Consider the following 10,113-nt stretch of genomic DNA (forward strand, 5'->3'; position numbering starts at 1 on the left):
ATTTTCTCACCACCCTAGAATGCTATGTAACATTAATTTTTAAAAGGAAAAGGAACTTGTTTCCTTTTTGAACACATAACTAACTGCTAATACTTCACTGTGATTCACTTTGAGGGCAGCTTGAGTTCAAAGAAATTTGGCTTTGACAAACTGCTTCTTCCAATAAAATAATAGATTGGACAAGTTAAGAGCTACAGTACAACATGACAGCTTATTCTATCAATTTCTTCTTTGAAAGAGTTGTTGCAGCTGACACACGTATGTGAGAACAGGAAAATTATTACCTTGGAACATATACATATGGCTTTCTGATGATCCTGGTCCCACAGAAGTCAGTTTGGCCACTGACTTCTATGGGCGCAGGACTGGACTCCTACGAAAAAAACAGATCTGAAATTCAGCAGTTTAAAAATATTACGTTAATTTGCCAATTACGTAGATCCATAGGAGTATCTCCAAGTGACTGTATACAGATGTGTGTACTTACTGACATGATAACAAGGACTCCACAGTTGTATACACTGGGGAAAAAAGGTTATATACAATGGGTAGCAAAATATTCATCTAAAAGTAACCATTTAAACAAACAACATAATGGACACCTTGATCTGTAAAGTAAATGTATTTTGTGACCATCTTTTATATTTTAACATGGAATGCTTACAATATTTTTTGGGAACACTTTGTATGTAATAGTATTTAATAGTCAAATATTGCATTCAGATATCGAAGAGGTATTATCTTTAAGGGCTAAATTCTACATTCCTAGACTACCCCAAGCTCTCATTGACTGCAATGGGAGTTTGTAGAGTGCAAGAAATGCAGGACTAGCTACAAATGTGCTATTGTCTGTACATTTTACTGCATAATACCAAAAGCACAAACATTATACATCATTGAAGTCTAGCAGATTTCTAGAAATGTAGAGACAATGCAGTGCTACATTTAAACTATGCAATACAAATTCACTGCAATAAAATCACTATAGTATTAGTATTCCCATTGCCTTTATATACATTTCTGCACCAAGGAGAGAGGGGGATGGGGGAAAGAAAGGCTGCAGGAAAAGAAACATATTCAAAGCGCCCTCCTGTGGCCCTGAAAGGTCTTAGAAACCAAATGGCCTGCCACACTGACGAAAAGCAAAAGTAGAAACTTTTCTGAGTGTGGTTGTTTGCAAAAGAAATATGTTATGCACATTCAGATTTTGACTGACCTGAAGAGGCACCATCAAATGTCTGGGGCTGTTAGGCAAAGGATTGTCTATTTCCAAAACAGTATTTCCTCTCTTCTTTTAGCGTCGACCTCAGCAACATAAAGAACTAATAAAGCAGCATCTAATCCTTTTATTTGTTTGTGGCATTGTGCAACAGAAAGCTCCATCACCAATATACTCATATATGTATGCATTAGCCGGCCTTTAGCTGTCTAGCTATTTATTACACTTATATAGTTAGTGTATGTTTGTATCTATATATGTAGGTATAAGTAATCTATTACATATACATATTTTGATATGTATACCTTGCCATAAATGTGCATGATATTTTGCAGGCAAATAAAAAACACAATGTCCATGACCCAGAGAGTTTAGTCTGGTTGACAGAAAGCAACGTGACTTTAACATACCTTTTTCAATACTAAAAGTGTATTGATTAATAATTTTATCAGAGAGCTACACACTACAATTGTGAAGTTTAAGGCCATTTTTATTAACAATAATGTAAGGGAGATTTTTAAGTCTAAAGAAGGAAGGTTTTCATGTATTTAGAAGTTGGGTTTACTGGACAAATGCTTTATTAGATTCGAGATCTCAACACACATCAACCCTTTCAAAAAGTTTGATTTCTAAATTATTACAGCTAATACCTCGATGACAGTGAATTCACTACACTTACTTTCACTTACATAAGATTTCCTTATTTTGCAATGGAAACATGCTTCTCTACACCAATCACAACAGGAAAGAGTTTACTGTACAGATTAAAATAACAGTAAAATAAACACAAAATAACTAATGTTTTTCTAAGCCATCATTCGAGGGAGGGTGGGGAAGGACAAATAAGCTGATGTACTATAAGCATTATTAGTGAATGCACCTACCTCTTCAACTGTCAAAGGCATACAGATCCGGTACTCCTTCAAGAGCATATTTCTGCTGCAAACCAGCAAAGCTAGAGAAGAGTGGTTATTTCTGCACTCTGATCACGGCAAGAACAAAACCACAGAAAAATGAATTAAGCCCCTGGTCAAGTGTGTGACAATGTGTTCAAAAGACCCCAACACTATCATCCAGGAGAGATGACCCAGCAAGAAGAAAAACCAATACAACTGCTCCTTTCTTCCAGTTCTTCCTCCTTCAAACTGAGATCATGTGAATTTCACACACATACATACACACAAAGAAGTCTCAAACATCAAACGCGATCTTTAAAGTCAAAGACATCCGCTGGAAATGTATTAAAACGACAGTTCCTTTTCAGCTATATCAAGACATGCCTGGAGAAACCAAAAAAAAACCCAAAACCAACCAGACTAAAATATTAATGTCACCAGCAGCAGCACATTGGAGCAGTGGTAGCAGCAAGGATGAGATGCTTACTTCCAAGACAAAGGCTTTATAACGTTTCCTTTACAGGCTGATAAACAAGGCTCCCTCTTCCTCTCTGTATTACAGCTGCTATTATGCACGCACCAGTTCTGCACTGTGGGAGAGACACTGGATCTGCTGCCTGATATTTCCCCCCCCACAAACACACCTTTGATCCTTCCTGGAGCTTGGGTTTCCCCCACCACAGCTCAGTGTGTGTGAGTTGTAGCTAGCAGAGCTGAGGAGTCTCTGCAGCAGCAGCCTCAGCTCCGTCCGAGTGTGTGTCTGACATCAGCAGCCACAACAGGAAGGATGGCCCCATCCGGCCAATGGGGAAATGGCACAGCAAAGAATGTGGAGGATTTAAACAAAACAGCATGTCTCTCCCAGAGTGCCAGTAGCCAGCAAGGAAAGTGAAGGAAGCTTGCAAGTGGACAGCAGAGAGAAATGAAATCCAAAGGCACGACTGGTTTTATTTTATTGCAGAATCATTTTGGGTCACATAGGAATGTGTAACTAGGAGTAGTGGGATGAAACTGAACTTTGGGAAATCGAGAGGAACTTCCCATCAGCAAAAGCTATTTAGGCTGTGGAAATTGTCTCCCAAGGGGAGTGAAGGAAATCCCTTTGCTTGTCATATTTAAAAATAAGACTGTACAAAACACTGGAAAATGTTCTGTAAGTAGAGTCCTGCACTGGCAGGGAAACAGTAATGATTATCTAAAAGATCTGTTCAATCTCTAACTCCTAGGCTTTACATAGTATTGTTACGGAAATATGGAATAATTCCATTTTACCTTTTCGTAGCATTTTTTGAACTTCAAAACACTTTTCAGACATAGGATCCTGACTTCACAATTGCTGAATGATGGTTTGCAGGATCAGGTCCTATTATTATCAAAGGAACTACAAGATGGCCTTCAGGAATTGGTGCAATGAGCACAAAGGAGATATAATAAACACAGGATGTAGTAGCCTCACCTACTTCCCTTTCGGTTAGTCCTTCATTATATGTCTGCAGGCTTTTCAACTTGGCTACAACAGTTTTTCACGTCAGTCATCAAACTTAAAACAGTCGCCTAGAAACGTCAGTGAAAACATGTGCCTCTGTACTACTTTAGCCAAAATAGCCGATCCAATTTTAATAGGCAAATTTTTCCATGGCTTGGGAAGCAGCAATCAGCTGGTTAAGCCTTTAATTTGCCTGGTTTTTTTAAATGTGTTTTTCAGTGACATTTAAGGGTGTAAAGCTAATGTTAATATATTAATTAATATGTTAATATTAACAATAGTGTTAGTATGCACAAGTATCGGGGGTAGCCGTGTTAGTCTGTATCCAGAAAAACAACAAGGAGTCCAGTGGCACCTTAAAGACTAACAGATTTATTTAAGGTGCCACCGGACTCCAACACGTCTTCAGAAGTGATCTTTTACCCACAAAAGCTTATGGCCAAATAAACCAGTTGGTCTTTAAGGTGCCACCAGACTCCTTGTTGTTAGTATGCACAAGAATCTCTTGACTTTTAATGCTGGCTGTGAAACTGAAATACTGTGTGGCCTTAAATTCTGTACCTCAGTTTCCCCACCCCTAAAATAGGAATAATAATACTTACCTATCTGTGAGAATAATTTGAAAATATAAAGTGCTGTATAAATGGTAAATAGTACTGTAATATTCCTGCAATTCTGCATTTTAATTTAAATAATTTACAATATTTTTAAAAGTGTTGCAACATCAGGTTTATAGGGATGGATATAAATTTAGCTCGAAAATGAAATAGGTATGCCATAATGAGAGAGAGTGAAAAATCTCAGTTCCTTTTTGGCAATGAACCTATAGGTAAACTTAGCCCAAGAGGAACATAGTGCCATCTACTGGAGCAAACAAAACACTTCTTTATTTTCTTGCATTGATGATAGAGTTATACCTCCACTTTGCCCTCCCTTTGCACAGCTGTAAATAACTAAGGGCTTGGCTACACTCAAAACTCCAAAGCGCTGCCGTGGGAGCGTTCCCGCAGCAGCGCTTTGAAGTGCGAGTGTGGTCGCGGTGCCAGCGCTAGGAGAGAGCTCTCCCAGCGCTGCAGGTATTCCACCTACCCATGAGGATTAGCTTGCAGTGCTGGGAGGCACGCTCCCAGCGCTGGGGCACTGTTTACACTGGCGTTTTGCAGCGCTGTAACTTGCTGCGCTCAGGGGTGTGTTTTTTTTCACACCCTTGAGCGAGAAAGTTGCAGCACTGTAAAGCGTCAGTGTAGCCAAGGCCTTAAGGCAATGGAGCATCAAGGCTCTAGGAATTTTACATAGAGTTGTGTCTCAGTACTTTGGATTCTCAGCTTAAACATATGAACAAGGCACTGCATTTCCTCCATATCAAATGAGTCCGCTATGTCAAACCTGGTAACAACCATGTGCAAATATCAGGCTGTAGTCATTATTTATATCCCTGGTATTGTACACCCAGGGAAGATTGTTCCAAAGACATATCATCCAATTTCAAGTTTCAGTAAGTAAGAGCTCAGTCCTGCAAACTCTGAACCCTATTGCCTAGTGGATGAGGGGTCGGAGTGATGGGTTTAGAGGATCCAGTCATATAAAAATAAATGCATTATAAAGTTGCAGAATACCAGAAAGAAAAACATAATGTGACACAAAACAACCAAAGGAAGACTGCATGCAGAGCAGTGAGCAGGGGAACAGTATCTGGGACATCACCTCTAATTTGGAAGAGACTCACTATGTAATCTTAAAACTAGGGTTGTTATCCTACCCCTTTTGAAGTTAATCGAAGTTCTGCTATTAGTGTCAATTGGAGCAGAATTAAGCTCCTAAACGTTTTGTGTTTCAGACCCAGCTGGAAAATTAGGTTAAGACTGGTTTCCCATTGAAAACCACATGCTGTTTCTGCATAAAGCCCTGATCTTGCACCACTACAGTCAATGGGAGTTTTATCATTGATTTCAATGACCTTAGGCTCAAGCCCTAAATTAATTTACTAGCTTCCACCACAAACCAACCAAACATTATAGTCCCTTTTAATATACCATAGCAAAAATCGTTCTCACAATTTAGTAAGCCAAATTCAAAAACTATGTCAAGTGGTCCCAAACATGGGCCTACATGCGCACTGCAAACGTAGCATTAATGTACACCTATATTCTGGAGAGCAGAAGCCTCATACTCAGCTTAGTGCCAGCAACAGATCTTTTTGCCAGGACTATTTTCAGATCATGTGATATTTACACATAAACACACAAACCACACCTACTGACCACTAGCCCCACCCCAGAACACATCTCTACTGCTACTGTCTCTGAGGGCCTGAGAAAACTTCTACCTGGAGATGGGCAGCGATTTCTGGGAAGCAGTGTCTGCCTGAATCTGGTCCCTTATTTTTTGCAGGCTGTCAAAATATATTACTCAGACTTACCTCTAAGTTCACAAACCACATCCTGAAATACAGCATGCTGTGTGTGATAAGTGAAGAACTTCTTATCCTCATAATTTTCCATTTATGCTCTAGGAAAAAAAAATATTGGTTAAATCTGCTGAATGCCAAACACAGCCGGGACTTATGGAACTAACAATAAAAGTCAAACCATCTTTTCAGATATTTTATTGTTTAATAACTACTGAATTAAGGGACTGGCCTGCTGGATCCATGCAAGCAATCAAATTTGGAGACAAAAGCTGCATCCTGGTCTCAGGATTGCAGGTTTTATAGGATATCTTCCTCAAGTGCTAGAGCAGGGTTCGGCAACCTTTGGCACATGAACCACCAGGGTAAGCATCCTGGCGGGCCGAGCAAGCACCCTGGCAGGCCGGGCTGATTTGTTTACCTGCTATGTCCGCGGGTTCAGCCAATTGTGGCTCCCACTGGCCATGGTTTGCCGCTCCCACTGGCCGTGGTTCGCCGCTCCAGGCCAATGGGGGTAGCGGGAAGCGGCAGTGAGCACATCCCTCGGCCCACAACGCTTCCCGCAGCTCCAATTGGTCTGGAGCAGCGAACCACAGCTGGTGGGAGCTGCAATCAGCCAAACCTGTGGACGTGACAAGTAAACAAGCCGGCCTGGCCTGCTAGGGTGCTTACCCTGGCAGGCCCTATGCCAAAGGTTGCCGATCCCTGTGCTAGAGGAAGATAGTGATAGTATGAATTAATTTTCTTCCCTCTCCTCTTTAGGGCCTGATCCAAAGCCCCTGAAGTCAATAGGAGCTGTTCCATTTACTTAATTAGCTTTAGATGAGGCTCTTGGTTCCCTGAAAGCTCTCTCTCCCTATCTATTGAGTCTTTGGCTATGTCCACACTACCACTAACGTTGACTAGACCTATGTCACTCATGAGTGTGAATATTCTACCCCCATGATGACTGACATAAATTATGCCATCATAAACACTTGTGTGACCCACGCTATGTCTGCGGGAGAGCTTCTCCCACCAACATAGCTACTCATCTACCATTCATTGAGGGTAGATTAATCATGTCGATGGAAGAGCTCTCTCCTGTCGGCATAGAGCAGCTACACAAGAGATCTTATAGCAGCACAGCTGCATCAGTACACCTGCACCACTATAAACTCTCTACTGTAGACATAGCCTAAGACAATGATTAAATTAAAAAATGTATTTTCAAACATTTGCAACTTTTGGTACTCGTGTTCCCCTTTAATCCTTATCCTTCCATAAATGTGAGGTGCGGGGGGGGGAAGGAAATGTGATAATGCACCTGTCTGATAGGAAGGCAAGGGAAAGAAATAATTAAAAGGAAAACATTACGTCACATTATCCCTAAAAACTTGAGTTTAAAGCACTGAACAACCTTACTAACATCAATTTTTTTTCTCTCCTGTGGAAAGCACCTCCATGGAGAGTGCTGGTGCTTCAAGATACTTGGAGTCACAAATTCAAATAAATTAATAAAAATAAATTGTGGAATTAGTTAAAATCACTGCCAATCACTATTTTGTTTTTGATGGAGTTGAAATTAACATAGCTGTTTATTTAAGGGCATATGAGGCTGTGTTCAGTTGGGGTGTCCACAATTGAAGACAGATGTTAATAAATTGGAGAGGGTTCCGTGAAGACCACGAGAATGCTTAAAGAATTGGAAAACATGTCATTATAGTGAAAGACTCAAGAAGCTCAATCTGTTTTGTTTAACAAAGAAAAGGTTAAGGGGTGGCTTAATCACAGGCTATATCCTCCTATATGGGGAGCAGAAATTTTATAATAGAGGGATTTTTAATCTAGCAGACAAAGGTATAACATTATCCAATAGATGAAAGTTTAAGCTTGACAAATTGAGACTAGAAATAATGCAAAATTTTTAACAGTGAGGGTAAGTAACCATTTGAACAATTTATCAACGATTGTAATGCATTCTCCATTACTTGGATTTTTTTGTTTTGTTTTATAAAATAAATGCTCTAGTTCAAACAGGAATTAATTCAGGGAAGTCCTATGGCCTGTGCTATGCAGGGAGTCAGACTAGATGGTCACAATGTCCCTTTTAGCTTTATAATATATGAATCTATATTTCTATCAAGACAGCATGGGTCAGATTCTGATCTCAAGATACAATGGTGTTATTCTGAATTAACTCACATTAAATCAATAGAGTAACTCTGGATTTACATCAGTGTACGTGAGATAAAAATCTGGCTTTATGTCACAAAGGATTGGAAAATAATACAAGTTTCCCTTGATTATCAGTTTATCACATATGTGGCATAGAGTATCTTTCAGCTAAATGTTGTCCTTGATTTATAATAAAGATTGTTATTTTGTGTAGTAATAGACTTTTTAGTTTTTATTTGTTCCTGGACTACTTAATAAAGACCCAAAAGCATGAGGAACTGTCTAACTCAGGATCTTTCTCTGTTGTTTGGCCCCACACTTCACATTCTGTGAGTTTCTCTACTGGATCAAAGTATGACAACACAATGGTTAAGTGGAAACTTATTTTGGAGTATTGCAATGCAATATGATGGCATCCTATCACCATATGTGACAATGCTGCATCAAAATGTTCCAATGTTAGTATGATGTAGTGCAACGTGTTGCAACAAAATGCCACTACAATGTATCAGAACATGCTACAACACTTTATAAAAACTTCATCCCAGTGCTCTGAAACATCATCTCATTACGATATAGTGAAACATTATTGGATTAAGTGACACCGCACTGCACAACAATGTATTGCATTAAACAGTCATTGTGTTAGATCAACATGCCACTTTACAGTATGATTTATGTTTCATTAACACAGGCCGAGATATAACTTGTCCTGTTAAAACATCATCACATCTCATCCAAGATATTGCGTGATGTGGTCATGTTGTATGAAAGCAGTGACACTCAGATCTCAGTGTTCCAGGAGCAAAATTAGCGATCAACATTACCCAAAAGAGCCACGGTAGTGTGAATTCATTGTTTCATTTACTATAGTACTATATATTCATATTTAAACAGTAGGAGAGGGGAAATATTTAGTTTATATATATTATTCTCACAGCAAAATGACTGACCAACTATTATTTTATCAACTACAACTGGTTAATAACATAGTAAAAGCATCTTGACTGGTTAATAATCAAATCACAGAGTGTTGTAGTATCATGTGCTGCAAAGAACTACAGGAGGAACAACAAGAGCCACTTGTGGTTCATGAGTCTCAGTCTGAGTAGTGCTGCATGAAAGCATTATCATGTTGAAACATGCTGCCATACAGCAATGTCAAAGCATCATTACATTGACATGCCACCTTAGTGATGAGATCATAGCAAACTGACACCACACTCAAATACTATCATCCTGCTACATCATGACAGCACAATGTTCAAGAATCATTGTGCTATGGTGAGATGGTACCTTCAGCTTGGGACCTGATGTTACACCAAAGTGATCCCACATGATAAAAGGGTAACATTACATTCATGTGCTACTCAGCACGCTACTGTTTCGTAGGTTCAGTGTGTATCTCTTTGGAACATTATTGTAACCAGTGATTAAAGTACATTGAAACAGGAAGAGGGGGAGAGGCTGTAGGGCAGCACCACTTACCTAACTCAAAAAACGTACGTGGGGGTGGGGGGCTTGGAAGAGAGAGGGAAGCCTAAAAACAGCAGCACCTCTCCCCTGCCTTTAGCTAAAAGCTTACTGACCGTTGCCCCTCCAGAGTCCTGTTTTGCCCCTCCCCCACACCTGCTCCCTACCCCCACCCAGGGCCCTGCTCCTGCCCACACCTGCTCCCTCCCTAACATCCAAAGCCCTGCTCCTGCTCCTGCTCCTCACTCCAGCCAAGGCCCGGCTACAGCCCCCACCCCCCGTTCCTTCCTCCACTGCTAGGACCTTACTGATGCCTCCCCCCAGGCCAGTGCTCTGCTACTTCCTCTCCCCCAGGTCTGCCCCTCGCCCCCCTCCCTGCCAGGCAGGGCCCTGCAGCTGCTGCGGGGTGTCTCCGCCAGTGCCTGCGGGGTCCTTCCGCGAGTCGTCTGCCCGCGCTGCTGCCTGAGCGGGTGTC

General features: G+C 40.7%; 1 protein-coding gene across 1 annotated transcript in view; it reads right to left on the minus strand.

The window, feature by feature from the left end:
• The window catches only part of PITPNC1 (phosphatidylinositol transfer protein cytoplasmic 1), a 194,348-nt gene extending 184,479 nt beyond the window's left edge, over positions 1-9,869 (minus strand). The window contains exons 1-2 of the mRNA XM_050920709.1: positions 9,462-9,869; positions 6,021-6,109 (exon numbers count right to left, since the gene is read on the minus strand). Of these exons, the coding sequence (XP_050776666.1) occupies positions 6,021-6,109; positions 9,462-9,528 (156 nt within the window). The 5' untranslated portion in view covers positions 9,529-9,869. The remainder of the gene's footprint in view (positions 1-6,020; positions 6,110-9,461) is intronic.
• Between the last annotated feature and the right edge of the window lie 244 nt (positions 9,870-10,113).

The sequence above is a fragment of the Gopherus flavomarginatus genome, chromosome 12 (assembly GCF_025201925.1).
Source record: "Gopherus flavomarginatus isolate rGopFla2 chromosome 12, rGopFla2.mat.asm, whole genome shotgun sequence".
Classification (NCBI taxonomy): Eukaryota; Metazoa; Chordata; order Testudines; family Testudinidae; genus Gopherus; species Gopherus flavomarginatus.